Consider the following 21,297-nt stretch of genomic DNA (forward strand, 5'->3'; position numbering starts at 1 on the left):
CTCACTCCAATGTTAAGCTTGAATCAATTCTCTAGAACAAAATACACTAAGAGGGAGGGAGAGAAAAATATTTGGTAGGGAAACAGTGCACAAACAAACTTATATATATATATTATAAAGCAGGAAATAGTCGTGCTTGTGCATTTTCCCATAACCTATTCACAAAAGCGTTGAAGTTACAAAATAAATTGTATAAACCAAGAAACTTCTATTAAATAAAAAATTTCTGCCCTGCCCCAAGAGCTGAAAACGTGTTACTGAAATTCACCTTTACAAACTGAAAGGGTGCCAACTTGGAAAATGTTGGAACTTATGGTGGCATTGCTTGCTACTTTGCCATCCTCTATCAATTTTACTAGATCACGTGTTCAAAACACTCAAAAAGTTACATGATTTATTTTTTCGTACAATATTGATGGAGTTTGTTTGTGCATTCAAATTGCATATTTTAAACATTTTTCATGACAAATTCTACCAAAACTAAATCACATTAAAGGCCACACGATAAAACACTAGATGGTGTCTTTATTGTATTTAGTCTTTCTTTTTCTTTTCTTTTCTTTCCCCTTACCTTATATGACAGGATTATTTTATGTGAAAGGCTTCGTTAGAGACATGAGAAGAGTGTTCAGTCTTCACCTACAACATAAATTAATCTAACTGATGAAACTTCATTTTATTCTCTAGCCAGTTGGACTGAATGATAATGAGGTAATAATACCGATGCAGCCATGGAGGAGACTATTCATTGAGCCAGTACACCTAATAACTAAGGCTAATTCAAGTCAACATTTGCCTCATGCCGACACATTCTCTACCCCCTAAGAGCAACTACAAACTACTGCATAGCATAAACCTTGATCATCAGTAATCACATTTTTTAAAGTGTAACTTGTTGTAACCTATAAATACATAAAAAAAAAATGTAGGAAAACATGCATGTGTTCATTTTTTACCATTAACATCCGAAAAATAAAGTTCATTTTAATGTTGTAAGCTTCAACTCCTGTAAGTAAACGTGCTTTCTAGACTATGAATTTTGATTTTAATCATATTGGGGGTTTTGCAACCCTGCCTTTTAAAGTTGCATGAACTGCATAACCCAATTTCAACTCAGACAATAAATGATAAAGAATCATGTTTGTGTTGATGCTGCTCGTTCAATTTTCCTTTAAATGGTGTCCACTGTAGAATTGGATAATATCCATTTAGTTATTAATTTTGGCAAAACGTGACTGGTGAACAGAAAGGCCAAATTATGCTTGTAAATTTAAAGGAATAGCCGAAATGATTAACAAAAACAAAGACTAGACTTGAATTAAATAAAACAACAAAAACTATAAAGAAAACTCATCAAATTCCTTTTTTTCTCCTTTTGACATAGAAATCAAATTCTTATATATTTAATTAACATAAAATCTAAGTTAATTTAAGAATTTAAACATAATAATCTTTTATTAAAAGAAATATTTATTATATTTTTTTTATTTTTGTGTGATAAATTATTTTTTAAAATAAAAATTTAATACTGGCTTTATGTAGATAAGAAACCCGTTTTGTACTCTTTGAGTGGGTGATGTATGAAGTTGATGAAATAAATGGCAGGAACAGGGAATCAGGTAAGCGTGAAGAATGTAAGGCAGTGCTGCTGAAGTTGCTACAAAAGAAAAATTGTCCTCATTAGACCCATTACGGTTGCATTATTGGAAGAGTAAAGTTTGTACAATTTGGCAGATAGACGATGACTGCATTAATGGTGGACAACCAAAGGATAACAACAGTAAATTTCGTGTGAAATGGGTGCAACAATCTTCATCACTTAAAACTGCATATTGATCATGAAAAACCTTTTGCTCAAGAAAATTATAACAATATTGTAGATCATTTCCTTCCACAAAATCAACAAATTTAAATTTGATACTATTGATTTTTTTGTGTGCTATTAAATTAAAATATTTGTAAATAAATTATAAAAAATATATTGTATAACTATTTTAAAATTTAATAAATTGTGTAACTTTAAAAATAAAAAATATTGTAATTATTAATAATTAATATTTTATTATATTAAAAAAATAAAGTGAAATTCTTTAAATGAAAAATAAATTATAAAAAATTAAATTGAATTGAATAGTAAATGCTTCATTTAGAAAAAAACTTACTTGATATAAAGAAAAAGAGAATTAAATCTTAAAAATATGTTCATTCACAAAAATTTAAAAAACCATTCTCATTCAAAAATGTATATTCAGAAGTTATATATAAAGTTTTATAGATTAAAAAAAGAAAAAACTGGCTTCACAGTTAAGAGAAAAAGGAATGACTACATATAGTGGTCATTGTTAATTCTTAATCCTCATGTCTCACAGTGATAAAATAATAATATTAAAAATAAATTATTAGTTGGTATATGCACATGTATACCTAACTTGTTCCAGAGAAGAAGGATGATCATGTTTGATACTAGAATTTCAGAATAGAATCTGATGAGATGAGTGCCCCATGTATGTACATATCTTGGAGTTGGTAGTGTCCCTTCAATCAGGCATATACCCAACCAAAACAAGTCATTGACTAAGAAAACGATCCTCAAAGAACACAGGAATCCTACTGAGACAAGACAAAGGTACAGCGTTGGTAATGAAATTCCCAAGCGTGTCGTATATGTTTGTATTACATTATTCCGAATATGAGATTATTCAATCAATTAATGTCTTGCAGAGATCAACAAGGAATCACAATTATTGTTGAGAACTGGACAATTCGCTTCTTCAATATATAATCAAAACAATATTTTATTTGTATATTTAACTAATATACCACACTTAAGTCCCCTTGCCAGATTACAATTTCATTAACAAAGAAAAAAACATAGTTGAATGGGGATAAAAAATTGTCACGCATGGTTGAAGGTTGGCCTCCTCTAATTAGCAAGAACTGTTGTTCAATTTGACAAATGATGTTTATATAATATTGATGAGAACAAAGAAACACAAGGACTTCTCTAATTGCCCTTTAAATAGACTAATAAGATGGATATTCCTAACTCCTAAGGACTTTTAAGTCTAAAACCTACAATGAACTTTCAAAGAGTTGTAATCAAATAACCCAACAAAACTGTAGGCGTCCCAAAAAGTTCAAAAGGGTATTTTCATGTAGCAAAACTTGAAGCACGCTGTGGTCTACTGTGTTTTTTCTTCTGCATAAACTAGTGGAAAGGAAGAAGAATAATTATCTGTGGACTATATTATCTTGTAGGGCAAAAGGGAATCTCACAATTGTTGTCTTTTGCAATTGTAACTAAGGTTATCGATGTTAAACTTTGGTCTTAAGAGAGAAGAAAAGGGACCAGACATAACTTAACTGCACCTAAAAGAGAGAACTTGACCATCTTAAAAGGGAATGATAACGAGTGTGAGTATGATATTAATTACAAAAATAAAATTATTTAAGCTGAAATATGTTTTTAATCCTTAAAATATGATAGCTTTTTGTTTTAGCTATTATAAAAATTATATTCATTTTAGTTTCCGCACTTATTATTATGATCCCTCACTATATATTAAAAGCACGCATTTTTTATTTTTACGAGATTAAAAAATAATTATTTTTATTTGGACTAACTAAAACAAATCATATTTTTAAAGATACAAAACATATTTAACCCAAATATTTATCATATAAGAAATATAAAAAAGTATTCTATAGTTGTTTTTAAGTAACTTGCAAGTTTATTATGCATTACATGGATTTTGTTCACTTAAATTAAAATTTAATATAAAAATAAAAGTTAATTAAAATATATTTTACACTATCATTTAACTGGGTACAATAATTGAGGACAATAATTTTTTTTTCCTAATTGTTAATAATCAATTCCAGATAAATTTACCCCCTATACCTATTCCCAAATTTCTCATAGGTTCTCGTGGAGGTCCCAATAATAATAATAATAATAGAAACGTGATGACATAAAAAAGAAACATATTTTTAAATCTGAAAATACATAAAAAGAGAAATTGGATAACTCTTCCCCTCATGAGAGTGCAAGATTGCTTTCTTAATCAAACTCTGTTAAGTATTAGCATTAACTAAATATTTTTATGCTCCCATATCGTACTACATGTGTCCTCCAAGACATTATTTGATCATATTTTGTACCATGATTATCTCATGATTGGGGAATAGGACAGATTAAACAAGGTAAAAGATTGATGACAACAGCTGCATGCAAAAATATGTTATATAAAAAAGCCGTCTAGCCAATTCAAAAGTGCTATCTATTGCCCAATCAATTATAGATATTCTTCTTTACAACCCACCCCTCCCCCTCTCAACCCCACACACAAAAAAGATAATGTTCTAAGCTCAAATTGTTGCTTGTACCGACAATGTCATGCGATACCAGAATACAGCATCAAAGTTTTTGATATGTAATGAAGTAGTTACTATTAATCTTGTTTGAACCATAGCAAAATTCCATTTACACGTTAACTAGGATCAGTTTGCAACATTGAAAAGGGATGAAAAACTTTTCAGTTTCTCACAGACAGATAAGATACATCCTCTTAAATTTAAATGCACCTAACTCAATCTCAAAAATAAATATATAAGATAAAAATTATTTTAACTTCTATAAATTTTACTTCGGTCATATTGGACGTGAGGTCATAATATATGTGTCAATATTAGAAGAAATAAAAAAGGCCCCTCGCAGTGTACCATGTTGATCTGATTAATCACTACACAGGTGTCTGTGGTCCTAGTTCTAAGAGATTAGTCAATGTTTTCAACTTCAGGATTTCAAGTTTAATAGTATAAAGGAATCAAGTTCTAAATAAACTTTCGGGAGAGCGCTTGTATATTAGGTTGCTTAGTTAAAAACAACACTTAATGTTTCTCAAAACGATTAAAAAATAATAATTAAGGGACATTCTTACATCCAACGAGTAAAGAAAGAATGCTCCTACCAATAGCTGTTCTCGCTCCAAAAAATTTTGGTCTGGGATTATCTTCCACTATACGTTTCTTATGCACAGGAAATAAACTGTACTGTGATGCAAGCAACTTTTGTGACATAGTAGGCATGTCCATTGAGTTCGGCGAGTTACTTAAATCTAAGTGTTGCTAAACACCTACTACTACTACTACTACACAAGTCTCGAGCATCGTTTGTTTGTATTGAGCTCAACGCCTCTCTATTGAACATAAAATGGTTATCATCATGACCTGCTTTTGTTTTTATTTCATTACGTAACTTTTATTTTAAAATATCACAACTTTTACATTTTAATTTTAACCATTTATAATAAGATTTTATAATTAATGTCTTCCTTGATTTGATAAAATTTAAAATTCATAATATATATATATATATATATATATATATATATTATTATTTCTCCTTTCAGCATTAAAAAAAAAATCCTTTCCTACACCCAGCGTTATAATTTTTTATAATAATAAATTCAACTCAATCAAAAACTAAACCTTTTACTTATAATGCCTTTTAAAAATAAAAAATATTTTAATTTATACGCTATGTTATATAAAAGATTATTAAATATTAAAATAAATTGAACATCTTTATTTCTTATTTCCCTCAACTTTGGGAGGAAACTATTTAGCAAGTGGAACCTGTACCCTCTCTTCCTCCTTTCCCACTTATCTAAACACAACCTACCTCGTCCATTTCCTTTCTCCCATCTTAAACATATCATTGTGGCCTGTTTGGTTAAAGAAGAAATAAAAAGAATAAAATTATAAATAACAATTTATCATATTTTTTTTGCTTGATTAAAAGAAAAACATTTTTCTTCCTTCAATTTAAATTTGAATTATTTTACCTTCCTCTCTACCAAACAAATGGTAGTGTTTTTCAATACTCGTACACCAGCAACAATTTTTCAAAGTAAGAGACAAACTAAATAAATTCTATAATACTCTATAAAATAAAAGAGTATTTTATATTTTCTTACATGTAAAATAATTATAACCATTAATTTTATATCAATAAACAGTAGAAATACTAATTTATTTAGAAAAAACATAAATACATTTTAAATTTTAAAATATTAAAAAAATCATAACTCTTAATTTAAAGAAAATATACAATGTCCATTCAAATTTAGGAAGATCGTAACAAGCACCTATACTAAAGGTGCATTTGCTATGCAACGGAACATTTTAAATTTTTGAACTTGGCTTGTTTCATACATTTTGCCACGGGAGGGTTATGCTATAATTTCAAATGTATAACTTTTGCCACTTCCTTTCACCCGTGCAGGGGAGAGGCAACAGACATGGGATTAAGACCCTTTCTATGACATTGATTTCCACTTGGGCTTCAGGTATAGCCGAAGAGTTGATTCCCATCTTGGGTTGATACATCAACCCATAGTGCACAATTAACAAATACAAGACAAACCAGGTCATAAAATTTCTACTCTATTCAGCAACTCAGTTGTCTAGCCAGTCTATGCAATAATAATGTAATAACGCAATCCTAGTTATGAAAATAACAAATGAAAGTAGAAATTGATCAGCATGTAAGCTTCTAATGTACGTTCAATTAGTGATCATTTTAAACTGGAATCGGGAAAGTTGCTGAGGGATGGTGGATATAACTGGCCCGTATCTCTGCAAACAAAGTGATACACAAATTTCATAAGACATTGATTTTAAAAAATCGTAAGATGGCATAAAATTATGAAATTTTGATTGACAAACATAATAATGTGAAAACGTTTCAAAATAAGCACCATGGTCAATCGTCAGATGAAAAACTTTTAAGATGTGCCAAAAAAGAAAACATACTAGATGAGCCCCATGCCTGCCATATCAATTCATAGGATTCTCTTACTTGATACAGTTTCAGTTAATATACATGTTTTTCCATTAAGCAATTAATGATAACCATTTTAATTCTTCACATTATAAATAATTCATTCTCCAAATCTAGTAATAGAAAAGAACCAGATTATCTACCATACCTGAACATTGTCATAGAGTTCAAACAATGGAACAGCAAGCAGTTTTAAGTTTTTGGGCACTGCAAAGTATTCCCTCTCTGATAAGTGAACGAGAAAAAGCTTCTTGCACTCCTACATATAAGATATTCAACAGTATTATTGTAAGTATGGACCAACTGACCAAGGAGCCAGGAATGCAAGATATTTGATGTTTTTGCCAAAATACCTTGGGTTTTGTTATATGAGGAGGGCAGTATGGATACATTATGGTTTCAAAATTTGGCCTCCACCAGATTGCAACACACTCACCTATCTGCAGTTTTCCAAGGATAAGAGTAAATGAACAACAACATAGATGGGGATAGTCACAGAATGTCAAATTGAACATGCCAATCTTAAAAAGTAACAAACCTCCCAATCAGGCACAAGAGCTGATGAATTAGCACCAAGCTTGCTAGTCAACTTTCTCTTCAAGCCCTCAGTTTCTGTAAACAATATCAGATAACCGATCAGAAAAATACATTAGGATAATCACAAGCTGCTAATTACAGACTACCATATTTAGAACCCAGTAGCAAGATCTTACCATTCTCTCCAGGCTTGAGACGACCACCTGGAAGTTTGCAGAATGTGTTCCCAATTTGCAGAAGAAGTATATGAGGATGATTGTGTTCTTGTACCTGCAAAATTAAATTATAAAGATGAGATAGGACAACAAACAGAATCTCCAAGGAAATTAGAGTAAAGTAAAGATGCACTTGTGAAATCGACTCAAGAAAAGATGCACTTTGATGCAATTTTATGGGTCTAGTCAACTAGGTTCAATAATACTAAAGCTGCATCGGAGAAGTGAACTGAAAAATGCAACATAGGTGGTGATAAAATCATCATGTGTCACCAATCATCAATCCTTCAATTCAGATTACTAACACAACCACATATTGGCACACTAACCTTATAATTTCACAGGCTATTGAAATCAATTAATCCAATTCACAAGTATTACTCAAATCACAACCAACAGTAGTTCTAACTTTTAGCATCCAATAAGAGAAGTAAGCAAAGATCCCAACATCAGCATGGTTCTATACCTGCCACACAAACAACTAGGAAAAAAATCTTAACTTCAAAACCCAAAACCTGGTAGATAATCGTACTTTATCCCATATATTGTTCTTCAAGTTAGTAGAAATAATTCTCTAGCAAATGATAAATTTATATGATAAAAAATCAACAAGGACTCCTAGTCCAAGGATGATGACAACAACAAACAAGCTTTATCCCACTAAGTGAGATCGAGTACATGGATCATACAATGTCATTAAGCTCAGTCAAAAACTAGATTTTCATAAATCTGATTGATAAAAATGTCTCTTTTAATAACTTCATCTAAGATTCTTTTGGATTTCTCTCTAACCTTCTTTACTAAAAGTCATGCAATCCATTTTCTTCACTCATGTAAACCATAAATACTACAGTTTTAGTTTTAATAGATGATTGTCACTTTTAATTTAGTTTTAGTTTTTATATGAAACGATCATTTTCAATTCAATCCCTATACTTAAGGGTAATTCAATGTCAATCTCATGGTGTTATAATGGCAGCAGATGATTGGAACAAAGTTGAAAACTATTGGGAGCAAATTGAATAATTGAAAATCAGTGTTGTCACATGTGCTGATCAAGAATATATGTTAACCTCAAACAAAAAGAGAAACAGAGCAATCACTTAACATACCAGTAAAATTCCTTCCACGCTGGTCCTCATTCCTTCTTTCATATAACTGAAGTTAAGAAATAAAGTAAATACCAATATTTCAGAATCTATTGGGTATATAACGAATTGGAGCAGCACACAGAACAAGGAACAAGTAAAACGTTTATGTAGCCCAATTCTAAAAGTTTCGGGATTCCTTTCCCTTTTCAGTGCTTCATTTTCCTCCTAATTCAATCAGAAGAGAACTTGAGATTTCAAAACCATGTGACCATGAATATGTCACATCTGAAGCATTCAAATTACTAATTACATTAAGGGGGGGCGGGGGGCACCTTTACAGAAAATTTCCATCCTGTGCAATTCTTATGCCTTCAACAAATCCTTATTCCCAAACCCCCCTATTGAAAATGAAGTTTTTTAATGTTTCATTGAAGAAGAATGTGATCATCTAATATATGGTTAAAAATATAGTCTAGGGTTTGGGGGGGCGTCTAGTCTAGGGTTTTTGGGTTGATATTGAGAAAGATAACAAGAAAAGAAAGAGAAGATACGAACTTGACTTTCATACGAGCGAGACGATCCGCGACGGAAGTGTCCTTCTCCATTTTGGGCTCTTTGGTACCGAATGTGTAGCTCGACAACGGGTATGTATTCACCACTTTCGGAGACACCATCTTCTCGTCTCTTCTCTACTCGGGTTTAATTCAGTGGAACAAAGAGAGGAACTAAGAAGAAGCAGAGAGAGAGAGAGAGAGAGAGAGAGAGAGAGCGAGAGAGCTAATTAACTGAACTAGAGATTCTGAATTTGTATTTTCCAAATGGAAATGGAAATTCTTATGCTGAATAGATTTGTTATCCGGTAAAGTTCTTTGTTTTGGTCAAAATAGTAAAGTAATTGTTCGAAATGCAAAATCAATTAAATTTCTAAAATACCGGATCATGGGCCGCTAGCCCACTCTTATGTCAGAACTATTGCATGAATTACATTACATTTAGCCAAATGGTAACTGCCATCTTTAACTCAAAAACCGAATAATTTTATCATCAGTATGTTTAAGAAAGCAATATTACAATTTTCTATCCTTTCTTTATTTTTTAAAAATTTAGATATTTAAGTTTTAAACATGGTTTAAATAAGGTTTTTTAATTATATTAATTAATTTTTTTATTCATCACTATTCATTGTTTTTCTTTTTTCTTTTCTGTCTCCTTTTTCTTCTTCTTGCATTAATGGTAGGCATTGTGGAGGCGTGAAACTATTCATAACAGTGCTTTGACAATGATAATTAAAAAATGTTAGAATGAAGTTGTAGAATTGTCACGAAGGTACTGGGAGGAAGAAGAATGGAAAAAGGGAAGAGTAAGATAGACAAAGAATAAAAGCAAATAGAAGAGGCAAATAAATAAAAAATAAAGTTAATATACAGTTAACCAAAATAACTTATTTGAATTACATTTAAAATTAAAGAATAAATTAAATATTTTCTTTAAATTTTAAGGACAAACAATATGGCATAACTAATGCTTATATAAAACCTTGCGTTTAAAAAATATTTTTCAATATATAATAAATGTTGAAATATAAAGGAATGGAAATGTTGGGGTTTAAGCTTAAGCCCTACCGACTTAGAAAATAATACAGTCGAAGACATTCCCAAGAAAAGTGGAAGCGCGCCAAAACGACTTAACTCGACCAAGCCCCCACCGGCGGAGATCCGGTACGGCGGCCCCACCGCCACAAAGATGGGAAAGCAAAAGCAACAAATAATTTCCCGCTTCTTCGCTCCGAAACCCAAAATTCCTTCATCAAACACCGATTCTTCTTCTTCCCCTCGTCCAAACCCTCCAACTCCCAAAATCTCCGCCACCGTCACTTTCTCTCCATCCAAACGCCGCCTAACTTCCGAACTGACATCCCCTCATAAACTCCCCAAACTCTCCCCTCACACTCAAAACCCCCTACCCCCTCCACCTCACCCCTCTCTCCACCAACGCTTCCTCCAGAAGCTTCTCGAACCTTCTTCCCCTCAACAACCCCATTCCTCTTCCAAACCCTTAAAATACACTCCTTTGGAGGAACAAGTGGTGGACCTCAAAGCTAAATACCCTGATGTTCTTTTGATGATTGAAGTTGGTTACAAGTATCGTTTTTTCGGCCAAGATGCTGAAGATGCTGCTAGAGTTTTGGGTATATATGCGCATATGGATCATAATTTTTTAACTGCTAGCATACCAACATTTCGATTGAATGTCCATGTGAGGAGGCTTGTGAGTGCAGGGTATAAGGTTGGCGTGGTTAAGCAGACTGAGACTGCGGCCATTAAGGCTCACGGTTCGAACCGGTTAGGCCCGTTTTGCCGAGGGTTGTCGGCCTTGTACACCAAGGCCACACTGGAGGCGTCTCGGGATTTGGGGGGAGGGGAAGAGGGTTGTGGAGCAGAGAGTAATTACTTGCTGTGTGTTGTGGAGAAGAGCATTTTGGGTGAGAAAGTGAAATGTGGGGTGGAAGGTGGTTTTGATGTGAGGATTGGAATGGTTGCTGTGGAGATATCAACAGGGGATGTTGTTTATGGGGAGTTTAATGATAATTTTTTGAGGAGTGCACTTGAGGCTGTTGTTTTGAGCTTGTCTCCTGCTGAGTTGCTTCTTGGGGACCCTCTTTCTAAACAAACAGAGAAGGTAGTTTTTATGTACCCAGGTGTTACTGGTCTTGGCAATAAATGAAGTAATGATTATTTTCTTATTTACCTCATGTTTTAAGAATTGTATTTTGGTTTCATTATGTTAAATAGAGCATCAGCCTGTAGATTGCTGTACCCCAAAATCCAATTACGTGATTGGGTGTTCTGTTATTAGTTATTGCTGGATTTTGCTGGACCTGCCTCAAATGTTCGTGTGGAGCATGTGTCACGAGATTGCTTTGCCACTGGGGGTGCTCTTGCTGAAGTTATGACCTTGTATGAGAACATGCATGTATGCAGTCCATCAGATTCGATGCAAAGCAATGAATTGACTGAGAACAGCGGTCAGCAGGTAGTAATCAAGGTATCAACTACCGATATTTTGTAGAAGTTTTATTCTTGCAGCAAGCTTTGGAAATTCTTAAAATCAAAATTTTTTGTTAGTCTCAGCATGTGTTTTTCTCTTAGTTAACATCTATCTTGTGATTATTGACCATGTCACTGAAGTTTGTTATCACAGTGGATTGTAGTTTTTGATGAAACGAATTGCTAAATTTTCATGTACTTCCTTTTTCTATTAATTCTTTTTTGTTTAATTTTTTATTCCCCAGAAAATCTTGTGCCTGCATTTTTAATTTTGCAATGCAGACTTAGCTATATATTTATTCCTGTTGCACTTTCTATTCACAACTTGTTCTGTTACTCTCTTTATTATAAAGGAGGTGATGAACATGCCAGATTTGGCTGTCCAAGCTTTCGCCTTAACTATTCGCCATTTAAAGGAATTCGGTTTTGAAAGAATTCTGTGTTCAGGAGCTTCTTTAAGGCCCTTCTCAAACAATACAGAAATGACCCTCTCAGCCAATGCACTTCAACAACTGGAGGTAATTAAACTATACTTTTTCTTTTCTTTAAAGTGTTTAGCAAGTACTGGATCATATTTTATACTTCCTTGCTGCATGTTTCAACTTTCTATTTGTTTCAAAGTGTGACAGTTATAAACTGTGCTTATGTGTAACTAAAGCTTAAATATTCAGTAAGACTAATCATTATTGCTCCATTATCTAGTCATGACAAGCTCAACTAATTAGCAATATTATAAACATACACCTTGACTACTGCTTCCTTTTAAGTACTGCTGTGGTACATAGATAATTGGCTCTATTTATCACATATGATTGAATCAAAACCTGTACTTCCCTTTCTTTCTTTGGTTCAGGTATTAGTTTCTTTGGATGCATACAAAAGTATAGCAGTCTAGTGTCCTTGTTTCTTGCTGGCCAGTTCCCACTGGCTCAAACATGATTAGCTGTATTCTTTCACAAGGGGTTATAAGATCATTGATGATTCCATACTTGTGTTCTAGTTGTGAAATTTATGTTGAACTTGTGTTCTTATATAAGCTAGAAGCCTATAACTGTTTGGATTTTTTCCCCTCATACCAGCTAAAATTTCCCCTGCAGTCATTGCTGTTAATGGATGCTTCATATGTTTTCAGGTTTTGAAAAATAACAGTGATGGATCTGAGATTGGTTCCTTGCTGCACGTTATGAATCACACTCTTACTATCTTCGGTTCCAGGCTTCTTAGACATTGGGTATTGGGGTGCTTCCATTACATATATACAAACGTTGAACGTTACTTGTCCTTTCTTTATCAGCCAAGAAGAACCATTCTTAAATTGTTGTCTTGTGTGCATGATACAGGTATCACACCCATTGTGTGATCAAACCTTAATTTGTGCTCGTCTTCATGCTGTATCTGAAATTGCAGAGTCCATGGGATCTTGTAATGTTGTGAATAATCTTGGATGTGTTGAGGAAGATCCTGATGTAGCAATTGTGCAACCTGAGTTAGCATACATACTTTCGTTGGTTTTGACAACTTTGGGCCGAGCACCTGATATACAGCGTGGAATTACAAGAATTTTCCATTGCACAGCAACACCATCTGAGGTAATGATTAGCTTCTTGTTGGCCTGTTGATGAATTTCACTACATTCTGTAATACAATTGATTGTCTATTTGTTTTCATCTTCCTTGTAATTTCTTTTCACAAATGAGCCTTACATGAGAGAGGGAGACAGAAAGAGAGCTGAACATATTTTGTTGATTACTTAATGACAAGATTCTCTGCTTGAGCATGGCAAGATTTCAACGTTCTGATGTGAGTGTTTGGTCCATTTTCAGTTTAAGAGTGATAAACATGCTAACAATCTGTTTGTGATTCTACTATACATGTTTTGAGGCTTTCAGTTGGAGTGGCCTAGAATAAATGCATGTTTCAAAATCCATTCGAGTTGTACAAGTGTGTTTGCAAGTGTAACAGGACTGTGACATAGATGAGGCCTGAACACCTAATATATGAATGTTTACCAAGATATAAGGAATATATAAGGAGCATGCCAGTTTGCTTTACAAACACTGGCTTCTATCTTTAGAATGTATATTTAAAATTTGTGTCTAAGGAGTAGTCACTGAAAAGATCTGTACGTTTTCTTCAAAATGAAGATTGACTGTTTTAAAGATGTGTGAATTTGTAAGGGTTAAGAAAGTGCACCACTGTAATGAAATTAATATTTTTGGTGAAAATTGTTGTATTGTTTGAGAACTGCAGAGTTTCAATGCTGTGCAAGCCTGCATGGGAATGGTGGACAGTGTTCATATTGATATTAATGAACAATTATAGGCATTTGGATTCTTGATATGTCATATTTGATGAGCATAAATTAAAACTCAAGAATTTCAATTGACCAGAAACCTACTAGCTATTGACTGCTTGAAACTTGTTCTCTTTTTGCAGTTTGTTGCTGTAATTCAAGCTATTTTGTCTGCTGGAAAACAATTGCAACAACTTAACATAGGAGAGGGGAATAATAACTCACTCTGCTCTAATCTGTTAAAAAAGTTAATTTTGACTGCTTCCTCTGGCAGTGTTATTGGCAATGCTGCAAAAATGTTGTCATCTTTAAACAAAGACTCTGCTGATCAAGGAGATCTAACAAATTTAATCATTGCATCAGATGGACAATTCCCAGAGGTTTGTCTGTATCTTTTGTGTAAAAATTTCCATTTTAAAATTTGCTTCTTTGTACTTTTATCTAGTGCTGTATTGACTTTATTACTTTGAATAGGTCATTAGAGCTCGGAAGGCTTTCAAGATGGCAGTGGAACAATTAGATTCATTGATTGATCTGTATCGCAAACAGCTTGGAATGAAAAATTTGGAATTCATGAGTGTTTCTGGAACAACTCATTTGATAGAGGTAGTCTAATTGAAAGATGAAAAGTCCTTAATATTTAAACATTGCAGATGCTGGAAATTCAGTTAGAAATCCTATTTGATATTCCAGTTCTTGTTACATTTTCACTATTAAGGATATGGAAAATGTTGATTGCCTGTATTCATTTGGTTCTTGGTAATATTGACCATTTCCAATTTTTAAATTGATATTACTATTACTAAGTGTCTCTCTTTTATTTTCCTTTCTTTTCATAAACTTTAAAAAATTAATTACAATTACATGTTTCTTGTGTTTTATTGGTCAAGAGCTCTGATTTAACATGTTTCCATAGAGTTAATGCTTGGTTGTGAATAACTTTGAATTGGTATTCATTTATTTTTTGGCTGCAGTTATCTACTGATGTCAAGGTTCCTTCAAACTGGGTTAAGGTAAATAGCACAAAGAAAATGATTCGGTATCACCCTCCTGAAGTGGTGACAGCACTGGACAAGTTATCATTAGCAAATGAGGAGCTTACTGTTGCCTGCCGAGCTGCCTGGGATAGCTTTCTGAGGGACTTCAGTAAACACTATGCTGAGTTCCAAGCTGCTGTTCAAGCACTAGCTGCTTTAGATTGTCTGCATTCACTTGCCATTCTTTCAAGAAATAAGGTTTGTTCTCGAAAGACTTTTCGACTGCCTCCAAAAAAATTATGTTGCATTCTGTTATATAATTCTCTATTCTCTGTCAGGGTTATGTTTGCCCAGTGTTTGTTGATGATTATGAGCCTGTTCAGATTCAAATTTGTTCTGGTAGACACCCGGTATGAATTTAATGGTTTATACTTTGTACTTCTGTACACAATTTACATTAATTTTTCTTGAATCTATGAGTCGTAAATTCTTGCCTGTCATATTTGTTGTTTGTGTATTTAGTACACACCATCATGTGCATTTTTTCCTGCAAATTGGGTCTTGGATGGCTAACGCCTAAGGGCATCAAAATATTTCTGATTGATAGTTGCAACCAATTCTGTTTGATAGTTGTGACTTTATCTGGTGTAACAGAACCAGAATATTCTACCTCAAAAATTACTGGGGTTGCAGTAATTTACTTCAACTCAGTTGATTCAAGTTCCTCATTGTTGATTAGAAACCAGAGGCTTATTATTGTAATAATTTCTCACTAGGTTTTGGAGACTACCTTACAAGACAATTTTGTCCCAAATGATACAAACATGCATGCAGACAGAGAGTACTGTCAGATTGTTACTGGACCAAATATGGGGGGGAAAAGTTGCTATGTCCGCCAGGTGGCTTTGATTGCTATAATGGCTCAGGTAAAGTCAATGCAGTGTCTGCTATATTTCTGCTTGGATTTTCTTCCATCAGTTCATCAACCTGTTGAGGCTGTGCAGTAGAGCATGTAATTTACTTTGTAAATACCAAAAGGCAATTACCTATTCTGGGAAAGTTTCTGATATATGTCTTGAGATTGGGTTAGCTTTTTGTTTCAAATTATTTTCTATATTTTCATCTTAAGTTGTTTACTCTCTCTGCCTTCAAAATGTTTAACCTCTTGATTTTCTTTGACAACCATGTCCCTTACGGCTGTTGCTTTATTGAAATGTCCCTGAACTCTAGGTTGGTTCCTTTGTACCAGCATCATCAGCAAAAATACATGTCCTGGATGGGATCTACACCCGGATGGGTGCTTCTGACAGTATTCAGCAAGGGAGAAGCACCTTCCTAGAAGAACTAAGTGAGACTTCACATATACTCCATAGGTGCACAGAGCATTCCCTGGTTATCATTGATGAGCTCGGGAGAGGTACTAGTACACATGATGGTATGGCCATTGCTTATGCAACATTGCATTATCTTCTGAAGCAAAAAAGAAGCATGGTCCTCTTTGTCACTCACTATCCAAAGATTGCCAACCTGGCAACTGAATTTCCTGGCTCTGCAGCAGCATATCACGTATCTCATCTGACCTCACATGATGATACAAACAAAATCTCCAACTTGGATCATGATGTCACTTATCTATACAAGCTTGTACTCGGTGTTTCAGAGAGGAGTTTTGGATTTAAGGTTGCCCAGCTTGCACAGGTAGATTCATGAAATTATATATTATAATTACTATTGCACTACTGCCAGAGCAATTGGCTGATTTTATTTGAGTTGATAAGAAATGTGACACAAATTTTCTTCAAAGAGTTAGTCCATTCACTGCAGCCAAAATTAGGGCTAGCAAATTTGGAGGTTGCCTTAGCATTCTGACTACTGCTGTCTCTAATGATTAAACTGTCAAAACTTCTTATATATTGAATATCATTTTAAGACAGTTCGAAATATTATGCTTTTCAGTTACCATCACAGTGCATCAGTCGAGCTATTGTCATGGCTTCCAAATTAGAAGCGCTAGTAAACAGTAGAATTCACTGTAGATTGGGAAAGGAACTACTGATGGATACGCAGGTGATTGATCAAGAGCAAGAACAGCTTATGGCTCAACCACAAGATTGTTCATGTCAAGAGTTTGGTATAGCTTACAAAGATTTCTATTTAAACTTAAAAGCTGCAATACAAGATGATAACCATGCAAAAAGTTTTCAGCTTTTGGAGCATGCTAGAAGCATTGCAAAGAAACTAATTGGCAGGTGAAGTACACTTTTCCTTTCAATTTTCTAAAAGAACGGGTATTGTTCTCTAGTTTGTATCTTATTGATAATAACTTAATAGCTCCCTTCAGCTTATCAAATATATTGATACTTTTACCATCTAAGAAGAGGATTTCTGGCTTGCATGGTGACAAGATTATCAGTTTAGACCTTTTGACTTTTTTTTTTCCTTGCTAGATATTATCCATATAATATATTTACCATCATAAATAACAAAATAGCTTTGGTAATTATATTTGATTGATTAACTGATTTGTTTGTGGTTGATGATAGGAGTAACTTCAAATTTTCCATCACAACCCTAATCATTTTTCTTATACTTTAACAGATCAATGCAATATGTATGAGATAACATGCAGGAGCAAGTTCGGGTCTCCTCCATTGTGGAAGAATGTTTATAATATTTTAGTTTTGTTAACATCAAACCTGAGGACTGATTTTAAGCATATAAATATAGTACATTTTATTGAGAAAGAAGTATTTATTAGATTCTTGTATTCTTGATGTAATAGATACCTTTTTTTTAATAAACATTTATCACCTTTAGTTGCTTAAAATCAGCCTTGATGTTAACATTTTTCATTATATCTTGCATAAAAAATTTTGCTTCTTTATGCCCTCCTGCCTTGTATATATTTTTGTAATGGTTGCGGTTATGCTTAGGAATTGATTTTATTCATTGCGATGTATATTGATGTCCTAATTTAAGAGTCCGCTAGTCACGATGATGTCATTTACTTTTTGTCGAAAACAGTTGAGGTTAACGATATGATTTGTGTTAATGGAAACTGGACAAACAGGACAGTCATCCTTAATTATTTCGTATTAATGAAAAAAACTTTAGCTATCTGTAGAGCAAGCCTTTCAGCTGGAGTAGAAAATGTTTATGTACATACAATGATAAGCAAAAATTAATAAACAAGAGTAAAATTTATCCTATGTCCTTCAAAATATTTATTTAATATTATAAAATATGTTTACTTGGGTCATTAAGTTTTTATCGATATGTAAGTCTCGGATGAGTAATTAGGTCCCTTTGGTCTTTCAGTGCGGCATATGGTCGTCGTCAATCTGACATGTTGATTTCTCTCCTCTACTACTTAGTAGTACATGTACAGGTATTCTATTTAAAAATAAATAAATAAATAAATAAATATATATATATATATATATATAACTTGATAATTGAAAAATAAATTTTTAATGACACATTTTATCAAGTATTTTTTATCATTTGATAGACAACTTTAAGCTGACACTTTTAAGTTAGCTTTATTGTTAATTTTGTCAAACATAACTGTTCATCTTTTTTATTAAGCACTTCACAATTTAATGAAGTAATGAATGGTTAAAAACCAAGCTAGTAAATATTAACAAGCTAAATTTTTTTAATTTATTTGTATTTAAACGAAATGTTCATAAATAAATTTTAAAATCTACTTTATCACTTTTTTTGAGTTGCAGGACATAAATTGTGAGTATACGGATTTAATCTCCTACGGTACGTTTTGTTCTTTTCCATTCTCTCATCCCTTTAACAATACCTGTTAGGAGTCTTTCTCAAGAGAAATAAAATAAAATATTACTTTGTCACCATTCTTAAGTGTGAAATAGCCATTGGTGTGCATATCACATGTTTAAAGGGAAAGTTTTTCACTTGAACTCACAAAGAACTTTTGGCACCATCCATGGGAAGTTTGTGATTTGATTAAAAAATCTTCATCTATAGCTATTCATTCATGTCTTCACAGGTTCTGGTAGGTTTGTATATCAATCAGTATGGATTTAATATACAGCTTTAACAAATACATCGACCTCACATCTCTCAACTTGAAAGAGTAAGAGATATTGGAATCAATTCCGTTTCCGTAAACTCTCATTGGTGAAGTGATCTAATTGATTAATTATATCGTCTATGTTCATGTGTCTACTGATTCCTAAAATGCAAATTCATTATTTTAACCCTTGAAAGAGAAGTATGAGATGAAAATTAATCCGTGCTCTTGCTCTGTAGTGGGATTAAGATTTGTGATTTAAAACGTTTTTAATCTTGATGCTGTTCAAGTACATGCTTCAAGATTTGTGATTTAAGACAGTTTTAACCTCAAGAGTAATAATTAGAGATAACATATTTTAAAATTTATTATAATTCTCTCTTTTTTTTTAAAAATTGATTCTTCATTGTTTTTTTATTTTTATTAACACATTTTTTATTAAAGATTATATTTTTCAAAATCGTGTAAGATTTCTCTCCAGTGTTTAACACAGGCTCTGATTCTTTAAAAATAGGTATTTTATTTTTTAAAAAATAAATCTCTTATTAATTATTTCTTTTAAAAAAAATCTTATAATTTTTTTTAACCTTTTTTTCACTGGCCTAGATTTTAAGCCTATATTTACATTGAGTGGACATGTGTATCCACTTGATCACGGGGAGAAGTTAGGCTAAATTAGAAGCTGGGCTTTGTCACTCTTGCTTTGAATCCCATAACACTTGAACGACAATTCAGCTTAATCTACCCAAATTCGCTATCGAAATTTACTTAATAGCTGAATTTTGACATTACTTATGAGAATACATTAACTAATCAACAATCGACGATCTCGCGTGTCCAGACAAAACTGTTGAATCACAAATGTCTTTGTTGACTTGATGGATTTTTACATTATGGCTAAATGGTTGTGTTACGTGAAAATGACGTTTAGTTATACTTAATTAGACACTCCAATATGGATGTAATCACTACTTAGTGTCAACTATCACAGCGTGCAGCCCAAATATCAGGTGCCATGGCAACACACGAAAATAAAAATTGAAGTTATCTTAAAATTATAATTTATCTATATTTACATAAATAATTGATTTTTTTTTCAATATAAACTACCAATATCCTCCACAAAACCAGGTTATATAATGGGATACAATATTTATATTCATTCATTTAATAAAAAAAAAGTAGAAATTTATTATTAGAAAGTTATTAAAGAATTGTTCTGCGAGACCATATCATATCTTTGACAAGCTTGTTATCAATGGAGACGCCACAATTGGCTAATTAGACGCCGCATTAGACAATGGCGCTCAAGGAAGCTTGCAATCAATATGACTAGGAATAAAATAAGAAAAATCCTAATGATATACTCTTCTTAACTACTTTTTATTATTTATTAAAATTTATTGAAAATTAAAAAATATAAGAAAAAATATTAATTTAGTAATAAAAATAATGAAACTCGTATAATTTTTAATAAATTTTGATCTATAATAAAAAATATGTTAAAAAAATATATATGTATAATCATGAAAACCGACTTTATGCCATGATTTTATCACTTTAACCCTTCAATATATGTTAATAAAAAAATTAAATGAATAAACGGTGAGATTAATGTAATTGATACTGTTCATTTAGAAAAAAACATTGTCACAGGTTTTGAGACTTATAAATTAAAATTTTAATTTTAAAAGCAAATGCACGATTTATATTTGCAAATAATGGATTGAGACATCAAAGACGAAATTCATATACAATAATTTTTTCATAGAAACGAATGGTCGAAATTAAATGCGTTAGTTGTTTTTTTTTTTTTTTTTTTTTTTTTTTTGAGACGTAGTTACTAGAGAAATCTTTTTCTTTACGGAGAGAGAATGTTCCATTCCAATTAGATAAATTTGTTAAATACTTAAAATGTACCTAAATTAATATTTTAAAAAATTACTACTAACTTAAGTATTTAAATAATGAATTTAGTATTCAAATATTTTGAAAGACTGAATAACATTAAAACATATAGTCAGAAAATAAATTCGAGTCTTTTTCTTATTTTTCATTTGAGACCGGCAATTTCTATAAATCGATAAGTGGGATAGACTTAGACAAAATTCTTAAGTTATATTTGGATAAGTCATTATTTCAAAATTACTATAATTTATATATTTAGATAATAAAAAAATTTATTGTTTTTATAATTTTAAAATATTAAACTTTTTACATATATTATTTATTTTTGACTCAGATGACT

The 21,297-nt window shown here is 32.3% G+C and overlaps 2 protein-coding genes across 7 annotated transcripts; one reads left to right on the forward strand and one right to left on the reverse strand.

The window, feature by feature from the left end:
• Positions 1–6,077: 6,077 nt before the first annotated feature.
• Positions 6,078–9,583, reverse strand: LOC113872974 (pre-mRNA cleavage factor Im 25 kDa subunit 2). Of its 2 annotated transcripts, XM_027510897.1 has the most exons (8): positions 9,467–9,583; positions 9,243–9,431; positions 8,709–8,754; positions 7,558–7,651; positions 7,383–7,456; positions 7,198–7,284; positions 6,993–7,103; positions 6,304–6,639 (listed from the first exon to the last, which is right to left on the reverse strand). In XM_027510897.1, the coding sequence occupies exons 2-8, from the start codon at positions 9,359–9,361 to the stop codon at positions 6,568–6,570; spliced, it is 603 nt and encodes a 200-aa protein (XP_027366698.1). In that variant the 5' UTR covers positions 9,362–9,431; positions 9,467–9,583; the 3' UTR covers positions 6,304–6,567. The 2 variants fall into 2 exon arrangements, with proteins under 2 accessions (XP_027366697.1, XP_027366698.1); XM_027510896.1 differs by having other exon boundaries at positions 6,078–6,639; positions 9,243–9,532.
• Positions 9,584–10,306: 723 nt separating this feature from the next.
• LOC113872518 (DNA mismatch repair protein MSH3) lies at positions 10,307–17,826 on the forward strand. Of its 5 annotated transcripts, XM_027510134.1 has the most exons (14): positions 10,321–11,366; positions 11,544–11,732; positions 12,088–12,252; positions 12,867–12,965; positions 13,075–13,323; positions 14,171–14,407; positions 14,502–14,633; positions 15,002–15,262; positions 15,343–15,414; positions 15,781–15,930; positions 16,235–16,702; positions 16,961–17,017; positions 17,072–17,253; positions 17,603–17,721. In XM_027510134.1, the coding sequence occupies exons 1-14, from the start codon at positions 10,431–10,433 to the stop codon at positions 17,619–17,621; spliced, it is 3,216 nt and encodes a 1,071-aa protein (XP_027365935.1). In that variant the 5' UTR covers positions 10,321–10,430; the 3' UTR covers positions 17,622–17,721. The 5 variants fall into 5 exon arrangements, with proteins under 5 accessions (XP_027365933.1, XP_027365936.1, XP_027365935.1 ...); XM_027510132.1 differs by having other exon boundaries at positions 10,307–11,366; positions 16,961–17,253; positions 17,603–17,825; XM_027510133.1 differs by lacking the exon at positions 17,603–17,721 and having other exon boundaries at positions 16,961–17,257.
• Positions 17,827–21,297: the final 3,471 nt, after the last annotated feature.

The sequence above is a fragment of the Abrus precatorius genome, unplaced genomic scaffold (genome assembly GCF_003935025.1).
Source record: "Abrus precatorius isolate BTA unplaced genomic scaffold, Abrus_2018 Scaffold7, whole genome shotgun sequence".
NCBI lineage: Eukaryota > Viridiplantae > Streptophyta > Magnoliopsida > Fabales > Fabaceae > Abrus > Abrus precatorius.

Bases quoted from the DNA above. Each gene is read 5' to 3' on its own strand.
- LOC113872974 (XM_027510896.1), bottom strand. From the start codon at position 9,361: ATGGTGTCTCCGAAAGTGGTGAATACATACCCGTTGTCGAGCTACACA. The intron at 7,285-7,382 runs GTTTGTTACTTT...GGAAAACTGCAG, and splicing joins CTCTTGTGCCTGATTGGGAG to ATAGGTGAGTGTGTTGCAAT. The intron at 7,104-7,197 runs GTATTTTGGCAA...TCTTATATGTAG, and splicing joins CTCATATAACAAAACCCAAG to GAGTGCAAGAAGCTTTTTCT.
- LOC113872518 (XM_027510132.1), top strand. From the start codon at position 10,431: ATGGGAAAGCAAAAGCAACAAATAATTTCCCGCTTCTTCGCTCCGAAA. The intron at 11,367-11,543 runs GTAGTTTTTATG...TTCTGTTATTAG, and splicing joins TTTCTAAACAAACAGAGAAG to TTATTGCTGGATTTTGCTGG. The intron at 15,415-15,780 runs GTATGAATTTAA...ATTTCTCACTAG, and splicing joins TTTGTTCTGGTAGACACCCG to GTTTTGGAGACTACCTTACA.